This window comes from Phalangium opilio, unplaced genomic scaffold, assembly GCF_054372755.1.
Source record: "Phalangium opilio isolate 3A_F unplaced genomic scaffold, DU_Popi_V2 ptg000105l_1, whole genome shotgun sequence".
In the NCBI taxonomy this organism is placed as follows: Eukaryota; Metazoa; Arthropoda; class Arachnida; order Opiliones; family Phalangiidae; genus Phalangium; species Phalangium opilio.
The window spans coordinates 7,060,248-7,077,375 of NW_028324207.1; the positions used below are offsets into that span (position 1 = coordinate 7,060,248).

A 17,128-nucleotide genomic window follows, 5' to 3' on the forward strand; every position below is an offset into this window, starting at 1 on the left:
GTATTAATTTTATGACACTTTGATTTTGAAAGGATGAAACATAATCTTTCATTATGTTCTGCGTCTACACTTACTACGCGACCATCGTTCCATTGGTTCCCAGTTTTTTTATCGACGACCCAAATTATTAATAAATCGATCATTAAAATTTGAATAAAATACATAAAACACCCTTTTATATAATATCGTATGTTTTGAGAACTATCAGTTTTAATAGTTGCTGCTAAATTAATTTTGGTATGACGACCACTAGCTGTTTTACGAGGAACACACTGTAGACAGTGTATGACAAACGTTACTCACGAAAAACATAAGTGAACACGACTAACGGCGAGCTGTCGATCTTTTTCATTATTGGACTTGCTTTCCACTATCTCAAGACGTATTTAAAACATATATAGTATTTCAAAATAACCCTTATATCCCTTTAAATAACCATAAAATATTTTCCAAGGGCTACGATGACAGCTTAGGGTACGTAATAACGATGTCGCGTGTGTTTGTTATATAGCAATTCCTTCACACGAACCCTTCCCAAAATAATGCAAAATTTCATGATAAAATATTTTGGGCAAATGGAATTTTGGTGAAAAAAACTAAGATAAGTATTTTTTTAATTAATTGATGTTTTATAATCATGTCATTAAATTGAAAAATTTTAATATCTGGGACTTCGGTGATTCCATTTTCTTCTCTTATCGTTTACTTTTTCTAGTCTTTGTCCACTAAGACAGTTTTGATAATAATATTTATAGAGCTTATCTCGATTCATTCGACATGCAAAAAGGCACGCTTATCGATGGTAAATTCAATTATACCGCGAGGTAAACACAAGATTAAATAACAAGAAGGGAAACATAGCGTTTCTATTTTCCCATTATTATAGTCGTCGAGAGAAATATTAAATTAAGCCAAAAACAATACTACGTGACCTGATACAATAATATAAACGTTGCAGGGTAAAAGCAGTCCATCCTATCTTAATTTGGTACTCGTTATGGTTTTGTGTCTATTGTTGTGTTTACCCATTACACACAAAAATATTATGGACCATTCCATTAAATACTTGCAAAGAAACCATTGCAAAGGGGAAGGGTCGCCTTAGTAGGAGAGTTCTCTCGTGACAAGAAGCAACATTAGATGGTGCTCGCGTTCGTTACACGCGGGAGGCTAGTCGACTAACACTGCCGCTTGCCTTGCTTCTTGGCGAGGGGAGATAAACTCTTATGGCCCCTGTGCTGTTTGCTTTTCCTAAGGCATTACGGGAATGGTCTCTTTATAATAATTTCACGATCCGCTAGGTAACCTAAAACGGTATTATCTTCTCTCGTTCTCTATGAATTCTGCAGCTTGGATCTGAGTTCTTTACCTTAAAATGGTTTACGAGGATCGAATAATACGACTTGGCATCGTTGAGGTAAGAAATATAATCTATGCTTATGTTATTTTCTAGAAAATCTGGTTTCTGTGAATTTTGGCAATATAATAAGCTAATGGTGTTCAATCTATATCGATAATCAATGTCCAGCAAAAACCGCTTTTTCTAAAAGGATGAAATTTTACAGGGAAATTACTCTTAGGGAGATAGTTAAGTAGATCAATAGCATTTTTTAATTTCAAAGTGTGATTAAATACCCAAAAATATTATATTAACTCACGAAAACGTTTTCTATAATTTATAATTAAATTTCAAAGTTTTGACTTTAGTTCGCTAAGCCTAACTCTATTCTTGACGATATCCAACACTTTATATAGGTAAAAACAACTTCTATGGCATTTTTAGACCTTCAAAAGTAGTGATAGTCACTAAGACTTGATGGGTGTACTCAAAATTCTGATTCTCAAAACAAACGCCAGGGCTTAACTAGTAGCAATACTTTATGAAGCCTAAAAATCACGATAAAAGTTATTTTTGCCATTAGAACAGTGTTAGTAATTGGTCAAGAAAGACGCTTTTGAAAGAGCAGGTTGTTGTCCAATTTCATGTGTTAATTCAAATAATAATACTAAAATTAAGTTTATTTAGCGTTGAATCTGTTTCATCCTTGAGAAACGAATGAGTCGGACCCATTTTTAGGAAACGCTAATGGGCCACGGAAAATTCTTGGCTTCATAAAGATAAAAATTCCATTTTCAAAATTTACTTTTAAAATAGCCACACGACTTCAGACATAAAATTAACCCTCCTTTTAAAAGACACGTTAATTTAAACCACATCGTGTGATGATGTTATTAAAAAACAAGCAAAAGTAAAATAGTTATTTTCCGATAATTGGGATTTTAAGTATGGTTAGTTCTCATTATATGTAAATCCGCTGAAGAACGGTGAAATGTGATGTGGAAAAGTTAACAAGATACGGTTATGATAGCGAATGTAATTAACATATATTCGTTGGGTTAAAGCCGATTTAAACGGCCTTGGTTCATCTATGACTTCAGTTGGGCGTTTGCGTTTCTAAACAAGACGACCCAAGGGCTCGTAATAGTAGCCACATCGTACGAGTGAATAGCCTCTCTATACTCTACCCTAATGAGTGGAAAACCCCTCTATACCTCACCCTAATGAGTGAATAGCGCTATCTTTTACAATGCTTAAATGATTTACCGTGCATAAAATCAGAGTGAATAGCCCCTCGATGCCCTACCCTAAACAGTGATAAAATTAAATATTTTCACAGTGCATCCGCATTGTATCGTTAGAGATAGATCATAAGCCTTTTCCCTTTAAAATCACCAATTAATGAAAAATATCACCATAACACAATTTATCCCTTTTCACTCTAAGTGCGTTCATTAACATGTGCGTTGTACATTCCCAATGCACTGTTATAGACAAAAATTAATCCCAACCCTATGAAAATCAAAAATTCCTCTTTTCACTCTCCCTTTAAAAAGACGAACGATACTTCTTCTTCTTCTCCTCCCCCTTCTTCATCTACATCTTCTTCAGACCAAGCCCAACCTAATACCCCCATCGTTAGATGTACATCAAACGATGTGGCTAAAAATATTCTTCATAAGACGCGTCTACAGTTGTCTCATATCCAGTTCAGTGCATTACTTAAATAAATCTAAAATGTTACGTGTATAGAATAGGACGTATTTAAGAGGTTTAATAGCTAGGGACTCGCTGATACAGCCTCTTGGAATTCAACCAAACCATTTCTAAAACATCTACTTATTTTTCAGGAAACATTACTTGTGGAAGTCTCCAAAAATGTCATTCGCACAGCTAAGGAAATTTTACAAATGGCCACCAATGTCAGGTATAAAACTTGTTACCTCTCCGAGTGACGTATGTTCCACTCAATAAGGCGAACAACTAACGAAGAAAATATTTAATATTAATTATATTTATTTTAATATTTAAGATAATCTTGTTTCTCAACTCAAAATTAAAACGGAAAGAGTTAAAAAGCAGTCTATGTTTTAGTCTGTGTGTTTCCGTCCGTTGTTACACTAGTGCACCGTGTTAGCAGTTCGCTTTGCGTTTTGTGGAAAGAAATCCTACAAAACCTTAATATTTGGTTTTCTCATAATGTAAAATTAATATATGGAAATATTTTTCGTAAGTTCGATGCCTTTAGTGGTTTTGTAGCTATAAAGCTCTGTTTCATTTTGATATCCCAAGAATATTTTTATATTACTGTTTGAAATGGATGTTTATATATTTCTTAACCTATACTACATATGTTTATAGCATAATCCTTTCTAAAGTGATTACAAGAAGAACGCTACTATGTTGGTCAAATGAACTTTTTTTTGTCAATAGGCCTATTGAACCAAAAAGTAAACGCTCGGGTTTGGTTTTCGTTCCTGTAATGCAGAGAAATTAACGGTTCAGAGTGAGCCGAAAGTTATATACACTTCTAAATACTTAGGGTTAGATTTTATAATCATGGTGTTAATCTGGTCCGCGTTCAGCAGAGCTCAGCACTGTTAGCAGTGTCCTACAGATCGGGATTTGGTTCTTGAATTTCGACGTCACGGTGCTCAGCGCTGAGCCAGTGCAGTCACCAAAGAAAATAGTCGGGTTTTTGGACAACGTGACGTAAAACGTGTAGTTCTCAGCTATTACGAGCCCTTGGGTCGACTTGTTAAAACACCGATGACCGGAGAAAAGCGTTCAGCAAAGCCATGACGACAGAGCTCTCCGGTAAACATTTTCCAAAATCCGTTGTCTTTTTTGGTGAGCTCTGCTGAACGCAGCCCAGACCAGTGAGAGGTCTGATCGTAGTCGGATTATAGCTTCGTGTTTTCATGCTTTTTATGGTGCGCATTTACTTTCAGTGCGTGTAGCCATAAATAAGCTTTGGTGTTATCAAAAATAAATAGGGGAAAGTGTCGGACTCTCTCCTTCTTCTGTGACATGCATTTGGAGGGGTGAATGCATACTCGCGAAATCTGTTTCATCCCCCTCACCTATTCACCACGTACCTAAGATAGTTTGTGATAATGCGCGTGAAGAAATAGTGCGGTTTTATTTTACATAGCTGCTTTTGACTGAGGCTAACCGTGGCCACTGCAGTTTATCGCCACAATTTAATTTGATGATGTACATGACTGTATTAATTTAGTTTGCTAATATTGATGTTATTTACTAATATTAAAACGTTTTAGCTCATAATGACAACCCAGGGCCTAAGTTTAAACGAAATTCTGAAGGATTTTAACCATGAATTGTTTGAAATAAATGATGATTTGCGGCATTTTTAATTTAATTTCGGCGTGCTAACGTTTTAAAAAAACTTTAACCTCGTTCAAACGCGAAAATAACACTAAATAAAATAGAACAGAGCGCGGAGGTCCGAGGTTGTGACTCTTCCTTGAGATACGCCTATGCCAAATTCTCCCGTTTTGTGGCGTACGAGCGTTATTTTCGTTAAGAATGACATCGTCAACTACAAATCTGATTGGCTGATACCATTTTAAACACCCCTCGCGCGCTTGAGCCTCTCGAAATGCATGTCAAGCTAAGGCAAAGGCAGGAAAATATGGCAGTGCGACACTTTCCCCTATTTATTTTTGGTGTTATGTAACGTTAAGGGGGAGGACGACTGACCTAAAGTTCGAATCTTTTTCAAACGATGGCGCTCAGATCTGCGGGGAATAACACAATTCTATCCCCCGTGTAGTAGGTATTATAGTGGATATTTAGAAGTTTTCCTTCTATAAACCATCCCTGTACCGGAATTCAGTTAACTATTTATTATTATTCAACGCTATACTAACGCCGATAGAAATAACTGTCATGAAGGTTTTAATGTATTGAACATTAGGTGAGACGAACCTGATCTCGCATCTTTGAAAATGGGGAATTTTTTTTTCCCCCAAGCGCGGTTAAGATTACCAGTGAAAGGGAAAGGGCGTGCGTTACTGATCAAGGATAGATAGCGACCTGAACAAGAGGGGATGTTCACCTCGACATTTTTCATTAAGGGGGAAGACCACTGAAGACAACCCAAAATAGTTCGAGTCCAGTGTTCAAAATAATAGCCCCATACGGATAAAATTTTACTCACTTATAGTTTAAACCCTCTCCTAGCGATTAAAATAGTTTTCATTATTTTTAACTCAATATTTAAGTCAGAATATTTTTCCCGCTGGTGAAGTTTTGGCTGTAGTTATTCAAGACCAGCTCTTACAATTCAATACCTAATTTTTTGCCTAATATGTCATTCGAAAGACAATTTTGAGCTGTATCGATTAAAAAAAATTTCAATTAAATCCGTCCACCTGAGTATGTTACGGGAATTTTATCTTTGGATAGTACAATTTCTTTCATTGACCACCATTAGGCGAGTGGTTTGCCCCTCGCGTGACACCGTTACCCCTTTTTCAGTAGAAACGCTTGTAATATCTGTAAAGTTTTTTTTCTTGAAGCTACAATACCTATAAAACTAGAGCTGTACTTCTCTTCCCTATTGAAAGTACATTTAGTATAGCTTTGAAGGCACTGAAGTATTCATCTGAAACATGGTGACATTTAAGAGGGTCTGAACTAGGCCTAATGCACAATAAATGTAGCGCTATTCGAAAGAAGGGATAATTTGAGCGTCAGATAAGGTGTGAGTCTTGCTCCTAAAATGTACACGTAGTTTACGGTTAGTGAACCTTTGCATCATTTTAATACAGTAATGGCAGTGCTGCGTATGCAAACGTCATACTCTTCTCTCTTAGCTCAGTGTCATCTCCCTACTGGGCGCGTACAGTATCCCCTCTTACAAGAGCGAGCCCAGATGGAGGGATACACAGTCTACGCCCCTCTCTACCGCCACTAGTAGTCAATTTGTTACAACGAGATCAGTTTTTAATTTATTTAGCAGCAAAACTTTTCCTAAGACTTTATATCGCTAACCAACTTCGAAATTAAAATGTATATGGCAACAGAGTTAAGTCTTCCTTAATCACCCCTAGGAAAAAATCAAGTTAATCGAAAAGAAAAAGACCACCAAGTAAAGTTCTTAGTCGCAAAAAGCGCCATCGACATTATAGGAAGAAATATTACGGCAATACCAAGTATCAGACAACGACCACATCTCTTTTCGTCGCCAGACCGTTTTCACAAAATGTAGAGAGGAAGGCTAGCAGTTCAGTTTCACTCGTTACTTGACTAACTCGGCTAATTTCAGAGGGCCTGACAACACTGCACTGCAGTTAAAGCTGAGAGAGGGGGAGGAAATATCTCTAGCCCTTTTAGTGGAAGCTATCTATATTTAGAATAATAAAATAACATAAAAATTGCTTTAAATTAATCTAAATCGATTAAAACTGGTTGTATGACCATTTCTGACTCCCTTTAATTATTAAAAATCATTTAGTAAAGTAAATTTTATTTGAACACCCGGGAGAGGGTCAGTGAGGCCTAAATTCAAGAAGGATAAACTAGAATTTTGTTGGTGATAAGCGGGAATAGCCCCGAAATCCACGAGCAGCAAAATTCTTTGACGAAGCGAATGAAGCCTTTCAAAATCGCATTCACAGTCTCCCGTATTAACCCCTCCCCTCGGTAGTTCTGTACAACAAAAGAACTTCAAAATCTCGCTGCGGGGGCCAGCCGACCAGTTTTACCTTTTCCCGGCGTTCCGCCAGTCTTTATGCCAGCATAGAAGGAAAACTTCTACATAGTATGAGAAGTTCAGAGTTTAGCCTATACCCAGATAGGGTGCCCTCTAGGAATTAAGTATTGTCTAAATTTGAAGTTTTTCTGGTGCAGCTCTTTTATTAGTGGACGGATTTAATTGAAAATTATTTTAATCGATACAGCTCAAAATTGTCTTTCGAATGACATATTGGACAAAACATTAGGTATTGAATTGTAAGAGTTGGACTCGAATAACTACATCCAAAACTTCACCAGCGGGAAAAAATATTCTGACTTAAATATTGAGTTAAAAATAATGAAAAATATTTTAATCGTTAGGAGAAGGTTTGAACTATAAGTCAGTAAAATTTTATCCGTATAGGGCTATTATTTTGGGGACTGGACTCGAACTAAAACGGGCTATTTTGATTAGTCTTCAGTAGTCTTCCCCCTTAACAGTCATGCTGACAAACTAAGAAAATAGTTGAGTTGAAACGAGAGGATAGTGTTTACACGGCAACCGTGTTGTGAATATGGCTTTGAACATAGAGGGTATACAGTTGAGGAGTAGAAAATTGGGCCTTTACAAAAACTTAAAGGTAATATCCCTCCAAAGCTTTATCACTTCATTTCCCGTTTTTTCCCGATCGGATTTTTTTTGTGTACCGGTGGGGCTCAAAAAGCCTTACAGCTCCGTGAATATAAAGTGCGATTAAGTAATTAAAAACCTAGAAACTGTCGCAGTTTGGACTTAAAAACAGAGAGAGATCTGACCGCTACAATTTCTGAAGGGAGGGACTTCTAAATAGGGATCGACCGACGGAAAAAAGAGTGCTTCAGCTGGTCTTTGCGGGCATATTGCTGAAATAATTTCCGACTGTGACCCCTTGTGGGAGCATCAAAGGGAGGGGGGTGAAATAACTTTGCGTAGAAGAAGTTAAGATATTGAATAAGCCCAGAAGGTCAAAATAGGTACGGCGGGTTTTTAATGAAGTCCAACCAAGTGTAGAGAGTCTAGTGGCCCTGGGTTGATGTCGCAAGCGGGATGGGAGACGAGATAGAGAACCTTGTACATTGTCGAGGAGTTTAACATCAAGGGCAGAATGAGGGTTCCAGATAGGACACCCAAATTCCAGTACGGGGCGGACGTATCAAGTGTAAAGCCGGGTAAGAAGTTCAGGTGTGAGATTGTGGAAATTGGCCCTAATGGTAGCTATGAGACCTTTCGCACGACCACAAAGTTTTTGGATGTGAGAGTGGAATTTGAGATTATGATGCCTAAATCACGACATTCGTTAACACGGCGGATATTATGTCCAGAAAGAAAATAAGGGGAGGGTAAGCTAGTGTCGGAAGGCGAATTTTGTATGGTTAGGACTTGGGATTTTGCTTCGTTAAAGTGAAGGCCATTTCGAGAGGACCAAGCCTCGAGCCTAAGGAGATCGGTTTGTAAAGTGAGGATATCAGAATGGGATGTTGTGACGCGATAGATTTTAAGGTCATCAGCGAACGGACACAGGGGCGATGTAAGTTCAAGAGGAAGGTCGTTGATGTATAAGAGGAACAGTAAAGGGCCTAGTATACTACCCTGAGGGACTCCACTCGTAACGGGTAAGAAGTCGCTCAGGAAGTCTTCAACGCGGACCGGACCGTACGGTGAAGTAGATAGGACTCAAGCCATTGGTAAATGTTGTTAGCAACTCCGTAGCATCGAAGTTTAGCTAGAAGGCGATGGTGTGGCACTGAGGCGAAGACCTTGGCTAAATCGAGATAACTAACATCAACTCGCGATGATTTTAATGTATACAAATATATCCTTATTGGATGTAAAATGTCGTCTGATTTACAGTATATTTGCTATGCTTTGTATACTGCTTTAATATTTCATAAATTTTAACTTCAGTATTTGTTCATAAAAAAGAGAAACATTTCCATATCTGGGTAAATACGTTTGTAAGTAGTCCTCCTCTTGACTCGGAGAGGTAATATTTTGGTTTTCCCAACTTGTTTGGATTACAATGGAAGCAAAGTAACAAAATATTAAGTTCAAGTTTTCTGCATTTTATTATCAGAAGTTAGGACGGTTTTAAGACTGTGCGATAGTTTATCAATTCGACTCTAAAAGAATGTACCAGAAACTAGCCCTTTATTTAGAAAACCTTATCGAAGGGAATATATCGAAAATTGTAAGTATTTAAATCACCTTTCTTTCATACAGTGTCGAAGAAATTCTTATATCAAAATACGAAGTTGAAAACGTGGATTTTTTTACTGATATCCCTGAAGTATGATGTTTAACTCAAAATTTAATTTTGTACAGTCAAAGGTAGCACGCACTTTCAGCCTACCTTCGGTCGTACTATAATTTTATGTCAGATGCAATTTTACCATTTCTGTTTCTTTCTTAAAAATCTATTTTAACTACGCGTAGAAAATGGACATCTTTCTTATGCCACTTGATTACAGCCTCTTGAGTAGATCCAAAAATTTCAATATCTCACGTCTGAGTACAGTTATTCGAAACACTTGGACTTTCATCTTGTCACCCGCTCCTATTGCCATTATCAAATCAAGTTCAAATTTCTTGAACATCCAACAAAGCGTGAGTACACAACAGAGACCTGCACGGGCCGAGTTTTTCAGGCCCGACCCAAGCCCGGCCCGGTTTTAGAATTTTGAATAAGCCCGAAACCCGGCCCGAGTCCGAGTACATAGTTGGTTTTTCGGCCCGGTCCGGCCCGGCCCGTTACATGCATTAACCAAGCCCGGCCCGGCCCGGCCCGTTACATGCATTAACCAAGCCCGGCTCGGCCCGGCCCGACACATTGAATGAATTGAACAGGCCCGGCCCGGCCCGTTACACGTAGTTCAGTTGCAATTTTTATATTTTTTTACATAAAATCAATGATTTGAATTCATATTTGCTTTAGCGTCGTGTATTATTCATTTCTTTTGATAACTGTTCGTTACATTTGTTCTTAGAAGCTAATACTCATTTGAATTATCTTTCATTTGAACTTTGGATTAAATGAGAATCAAGTTCGGCCCGGCCCGTTAACTTCCAAAATTTTAAAAGCCCGACCCGGCCCGGCCCGTTAATTTCCAAAATTTTAAAAGCCCGACCCGGCCCGGCCCGATACAATTTTCAAAAGTGGAAAGCCCGGCTCGGCCCGACCCGATCGGGCCGGGCCTCGGGCCGGACCGGGCTTGAGCCCGGCCCGTGCAGGACTCTGGTACACAATATAACTTGAGAGACAACCAATTTTTCATCACTAGTGATTGATGATCAAATAACATTTTATTAAAATTATTAACAAAACTCTTCATAATCCTTTATTTTTCTGGTTTGTAAAGCCCAACGGTAATTTTTGAGAAATGAAACCTTTACATTATATTGGGGACTTCTAAACAAGCTTATTCAGAACTTTATAGCGCACGCTGTAAACTGGAGTCATGATGGGAACTCTTATTGGTTAGCTTTCCCATTCTCGGTTTTTTCTTAACAGGTATAGCCCCATTGGTCTAAACAATAGGCTTATCACGTCAATCTTTCCAAGGTTTTATAAAAATAATGGAATTATTTGGTAATATTTTAATGGTATTATCAATATAAATCCATTCAAAAAATATTTGTGCGACTATAATCTCATTCACCCTTTAATAAAGAGGTGAAACGCGGTACTCATGTCGTTTTCCATTGGCTTCTGCCAATCTGCTACGTGGAGTGTGCTCTAAAGGGAATTAGAAGCATCGTTTGAAAAAGCTCTGATTTATATAACAAAAGATAGAATTATTTTCTGTGAAGTCCAAAATATCAAGCTTTTAATTCTCCGATTTCTGATTTTTTGGCAATATGCATTTCAAAATGCTTCATGTGAAATTAATTGAAATCCATTTTTTATGAAAGGCTAAAGCGTTTCCCGTAGGCCGACGTCACAGATATATTTTTCACGTGAGATGGTGCCACTCTCTCCGCTATAAGAACCAGAGTTTAGACTGGCGAGAAGCACGAAACGCGTATAGGATTCCCGCGCCTTTTTCCTCACGCCATGTCATCAAACGGGCGAACAAGCTCGACAAGTCAAAATATTGACATATCGAAACTGAGTTTTCGTGATTTTTCAATGGATTTTAAAAATAGAAACTTTGGTTCAATTATACAGGGTGTTTCTGAAAAGTCCATCTCAAATTAAGGGGCGTGTTTATGGGACCAAACTGAGCGGAAAGTACCAAAGAACATGGGGTGTACAACATTTTGTTACGGAGATATGGCCTTCCAAACATTCGCCCCTAAAACAAGGAAATATCCAAAAATGAGGAGTAACACTTAAGACCGACTAACCAGCTTGTTTAAAATTACTAGACAATTTCAATAGCCTTTAATCGAACAATTGATTTCTACCTTTACTAATCAGAAGCGTATAAATGAGTAGAAGTATGCCTACGGTGGTAATGTAAAATTAATCCCAAGTGACATGATGTTTCAAGATCTTCCCAGCACCAAGTAAAATGGTTCTGATTGAAGGGACTTTTATTAGCACAGCGTAAACAACGTTATTTTCAGGAATTAGTCCAAATGTCCACGGGCGGCATTACAAAAACGAGGCAGTCTTTCGAATGATACTTGGACATGTTGGAAGATCCCTGGCTTGTTCCTGTTATCTCAAACCGTAAAAAGCTACGCAAATCTTCATCATCACGGACAACACTCTTGTACGTTAGGTATGACCTTGAGAAAACCTAAAAGGACATCTCGAATGTATTTGAAAAACCCATCTCCAATTAAGGGGCGTGTTGTTTGTTTCCAACAGAGTAAACTCGCCCAGAGAACAATTACAATGCAGAGCCACGTTTCGGCGTTAATGGCCCACAAAGGTGGTCCCAAAAACAAGAACAAACTTTAATTTGTTTCGTTCAGTAAGTGTTTCATTTGTCATAGATAAAACGCCATGATTAATGCACGAAGAAAATGAATTTATTGACAAGTTTTAACATTTAATTGCAACTAGTTACAAAAATTGTTCAAAGTGTTCACCACCCGCGTTAAGGCACACATTAGCACGTCTTACAAATGATTCCCTTACACGTTGAAAAATGCCTGGAGTTTCGCGAATTGTTTGACAGCCGTGAATTATTCGTCGACGTAGCTCTTCAACATCGGGCACTTCAGTCTGATAAACTAAGTCTTTCAGGTGGCCCCAAAGAAAGAAATCACAAGGGTTCAGATCGGGTGATCGAGCAGGCCACTCCACAGGTCCACCTCGACCTAACCACCGCAAAGGGAAGGTCGCGTTAAGATAATTTCGGACCGCGATGCTGAAATGTGGTGGTGCACCATCGTGCATGAACCACATTCTGTTTACCAAACCTAAGGGTACGCCTTCGAGTAGTTCCGGTAAATCGTCCCGTAAGAACTGCAAGTAAGCCACACCGTTTAACCTGGGCTCTAGGAAATATGGCCCAATTAAATTGTCACCCACAATACCACACCACACGTTTAAACTGAATTGTACTTGGTGACTTCTAACGCAAGTTGCGTGGGGGTTTAGCTGGGACCATTGATGTTTATTATGTAAGTTAATAATACCATCCCGTGAAAAGTTAGCTTCGTCAGTAACCAACAAATCCCGTGGGAAATCGATATCGTTTACTTTAGCCAGAAACCACTGACAAAACGCCGTGCGTCGTGGGTAGTCCGCTGGATTCAAACCTTGAACTTTTTGAACATGGAAAGGATGAAACCGGTGGCTTCTGAGGATTTTCCACACGAGCGTGTGGTTTACGCCTAATCGGCGACCAACTTGGCGGGTACTTGATTCAGGCTCGTCCTCGAAAATGGTGAGAACTTCGTCTTCTACGGCCTCTGGGATGGCTCTCGCTCTAGGTTGAGGTCCAGCCGGTTGGATTCGTCCATCTTGCCTCAAACGTCTGTCCACAGCCTCGAACGTCAGTCGATTTGGTAGTCGCCTCTGCGGAAATCTTTCCTGATACAAGCGTACAGCTGCAGCGGCATTCCCCTCGGCTAGTCCATACATTAGGTGCATATCCGCATATTCGGCATTTGTGAAGAAAGGCATTGTAACAGACTTCGTTGAATTATGAGTTTAATAAAACAAACACATGTACGTGAAACCTCTTTTATTCCTTTCTTAAAAAACATAGTGCTCTGTTTTAGTGCTCTGTTTTTTAAGAATAGGCGAAGTTCTCACTATTTTCGAGGACGATCCAAAAACAAGCAGCCGCCAATTGGTTTGCTGATTAAGAAAAAACCACACGCAACTTGCGTTAGAATTCACAAAGTACAATTCAGCTTAAACGTGTGGTGTAGTATTGTGGGTGACAATTTAATTGGGCCATATTTCCTAGAGCCCAGGTTAAACGGTGTGGCTTACTTGTAGTTCTTACGGGACGATTTACCAGAACTACTCGAAGACGTACCCTTAGGTTTAATAAACAGAATGTGGTTCATGCACGATGGTGCACCACCACATTTCAGCATCGCGGTCCGAAAACTTGTCAATAACATTTTCTTTGTGCATTAATCATGGCGTTTTATCTATGACACATGAAACACTTACTGAACGAAACAAATTAAAGTTTGTTCTTTTGTTTGGGACCACCTTTGTGGGCCATTAACGCCGAAACGTGGCTCTGCATTGTAATTGTTCTCTGGGCGAGTTTACTCTGTTGGAAACAAACAACACGCCCCTTAAATGGAGATGGGTTTTTCAAATACATTCGAGATGTCCTTTTAGGTTTTCTCAAGGTCATACCTAACGTACAAGAGTGTTGTCCGTGATGATGAAGATTTGCGTAGCTTTTTACGGTTTGAGATAACAGGAACAAGCCAGGGATCTTCCAACATGTCCAAGTATCATTCGAAAGACTGCCTCGTTTTTGTAATGCCGCCCGTGGACATTTGGACTAATTCCTGAAAATAACGTTGTTTACGCTGTGCTAATAAAAGTCCCTTCAATCAGAACCATTTTACTTGGTGCTGGGAAGATCTTGAAACATCATGTCACTTGGGATTAATTTTACATTACCACCGTAGGCATACTTCTACTCATTTATACGCTTCTGATTAGTAAAGGTAGAAATCAATTGTTCGATTAAAGGCTATTGAAATTGTCTAGTAATTTTAAACAAGCTGGTTAGTCGGTCTTAAGTGTTACTCCTCATTTTTGGATATTTCCTTGTTTTAGGGGCGAATGTTTGGAAGGCCATATCTCCGTAACAAAATGTTGTACACCCCATGTTCTTTGGTACTTTCCGCTTAGTTTGGTCCCATAAACACGCCCCTTAATTTGTGATGGACTTTTCAGAAACACCCTGTATATAAAACTTGATATTTTGAAAGTAGAGACTAGAAAGTGTAATATAATACCACTTTCGTGGTAAAATATGATATGAAATTGTAAATTCGCATTCCCTTTAATTAATTAAATATTTTGTCAGGTTGGCGTATTTTTTGTCTCAAGTTTGTTTGTGGTCTCGCTGCTTATGTCCTTGTTTAAGACTAATAAAATCGCGATGAAAGGAAAAACACGAGGAAATAATTTAAGAAACATATTTTTCAAACACTTCAAGGATTATTTGTGGAATAATATGTTTCTCTTTTTTTTCGAGCGTAAGTATTGCCATAATAAAACATGTCCACATAAAAAATCAATGTGCTTGTGTTATAAACTTCTCTGTTGCAGCTTACTCTCGTATTCCATTGATCGGCACGTGGAAGGTAGTTTGCGCGTGTTGGCTTCTCTGCGTCACATTGGTCAACATCGAAATCTCAAGCCAACTCAAGTCCGAATTCTCAGAGATAAACTACGCTAAAATTGAAACTGTACAAGATCTGATCGAACAACGTGGAAAAATAAAGATAGGAGTTCTACAAGGAGGCTTGGAACAGAGATTCATACAAGAAAAGGTCCTAATTCGGAACTACTTTAACTAGAACCAAAATTTTAATGTATTATATCCTGGGAAGTATATTCGAGAGCGTATCTTTTAGGCCCAACAACTTTTTAGTAGTTTGTATCCGATGTAAGGGTACCGGATTAAAACACCAATGTTTGAGTATCACAGTAAGAAATAATCCAAGTATAGTTATTTCAAGGCAGAGTTAAAAACCCGGGGGTTTTTTTTTAAAAAAAAAACCCAGCCCACCGTGTTTTATTGGTACTTGGGTTTTTTTTGGAGATTTTTTCCATAGCAGCTACGTGCATTTTAGAAATTGTCATTCAAAAGTATCTGCTTAATATAAAATGTTTTAAAATGTTTCATAAAAAACAATAAATAATATTAAATGGTACTTTTGAAGTGGAAACAACAAATATCTTTAAAATGAAATTATTCTAGCATTCAAATTCATCATAATTGAAGATCTTAGTGATGGGTTTTATTAAGTGGGTTTTTTTGTGGTAAGTAAAACCCGCGGTTTTTTTTGGGCTAATTTTTTTTTAATTCGAACCCTGTTTCAAATTACCTGCAAGATATTCTGATAGATGAGTTGGCAGTGGGTGCCAATTCTACGGTTTGCCTCGATCGAAAAACGATTCGTTGAGTTTTCTAAACATACTCTTGCCTTGGCTAAACTACTATTCTTGGATCTCTCAGGAGTTCTTCGTTAGAGGGGAGAAGATTTTTCATCCCCTTTTACGAATGCCACGGGCACTTTGTCTAAAACTCCTCCTCAGGATAGAAGTCATTAACTTGACTTGGTAGTAAGAATTGGCAAGGAATAAACAACAGTAATTCATAGAAATCTTGAAACACGGTTATTGGGAAAGTAACAAGTAGGGCCGCACTCATAATTAGATTTAAATCGCCTGTTCTGAGACAATGGTGTAAACGATTAGCCACTCGAGGGATATTTTGCTCGAAACAAACCTCTTGCTGGCTTTTACGCTACGCTTTGTCCACATTGAACTCGCGTTCGCGTGTTCGCGCCTTCGTCTATTCGCATCTTCGCAACAGATCACGAAAGAGATTTGCACTTCTGTTCTAATACACGCCAAAAATTTGCTATTCCCAGTCTGAGAGCCAATAAAGTTTTTGAGCAATCATCGCGCCATCTGCCCTTCTCTATCGACGTTGTCCAAAGAGAAAAACGAAACTAATCGCCCCAGTAGTCTGTGATTGACACTTTTCTCGGGAAGGCGCGAAATTCTTGGCCTTGTCGCGAGAAATTTGTATCTTCGCGAGGTGAGGACGTAAAGTAGCGAAAACCCAATGTAGACAGTAGCACGATCTTGCAAACAAGCAAAACGAAGATGCGAACTCGCAAAATGTGTCAGTCTGGACAGGCCTTAACAGTGATGTCCGTATCACCAGTAGCGAAAACTAGTCGGGCCGACACCAAACCTGATCAATCGGCCCGATAGAGTTATCGGACTGTCGGTCCACAATACTTCATGTCCGAATCATTGAGTAGTCAAGGCGCACTCGGATGAGAATAACATGGCCTTCAAGCCGACTCAAAACTTGTATTTTTTCGGTCAAGTTGTATCTAAGCTTCACCCATCTGCGATGTGAAACTAAAAGTGACAAACATCCGTACATTCCTTCGATATCATTTATATTTAGTATACTGGTTTTCTTAATCCCATAACGTTCCATCGTGGCAATTAAGAATATTTTTTATGCCATGGATCTCACTGCTTTTTTCAGGGTTTAACGGATTCAAATTTCGCTACGTTGTACGAGATTCTGCACGATGAAAAACATGGTCGTCTAGTGACGGTTGAAGAACTTTCATTTATGAATGTGTTCGAAGACATTCGAGAAAGGAAACTAGTCTTGATCTCCGGCTCTATCATCGCCTTGAGCCTCATGACTCACCGACTTTACAATAAGGAAAACCTATACGATTGGAAGGAGAGCTACTTTTTCTCCCCCGCTATCGACAACAGCTACGCGGTTGCTCTATACTCGAAACATTTTGCCGGAACACCCCATGCTAAAATAGTTGATAAAATGCAAGTATTTTTCAGAAATTTTAGGATTTTTAAGCCACACCGTCTCCAGTTCCATATTGGCTCAAAT

The 17,128-nt window shown here is 38.7% G+C and overlaps 2 protein-coding genes across 2 annotated transcripts in view; one reads left to right on the forward strand and one right to left on the reverse strand.

The window, feature by feature from the left end:
- Positions 1-17,128, reverse strand: part of LOC149629046 (dimethylglycine dehydrogenase, mitochondrial-like) — a 75,439-nt gene that overhangs the window by 48,663 nt on the left and 9,648 nt on the right. The window lies entirely within an intron of this gene.
- On the forward strand, positions 14,533-15,038 carry LOC149629051 (uncharacterized). Its single transcript, XM_089851423.1, has 2 exons — positions 14,533-14,714; positions 14,788-15,038. Exons 1-2 carry the CDS (start codon positions 14,588-14,590, stop codon positions 15,036-15,038), a joined length of 378 nt encoding a protein of 125 aa, XP_089707549.1. The 5' UTR covers positions 14,533-14,587.

Coding starts and splice junctions, on each gene's coding strand:
- LOC149629051 (XM_089851423.1), top strand. CDS start 14,588: ATGTCCTTGTTTAAGACTAATAAAATCGCGATGAAAGGAAAAACACGA. Junction 14,715..14,787: donor GTTTCTCTTTTTTTTCGAGC/GTAAGTATTGCC, acceptor TCTCTGTTGCAG/CTTACTCTCGTATTCCATTG.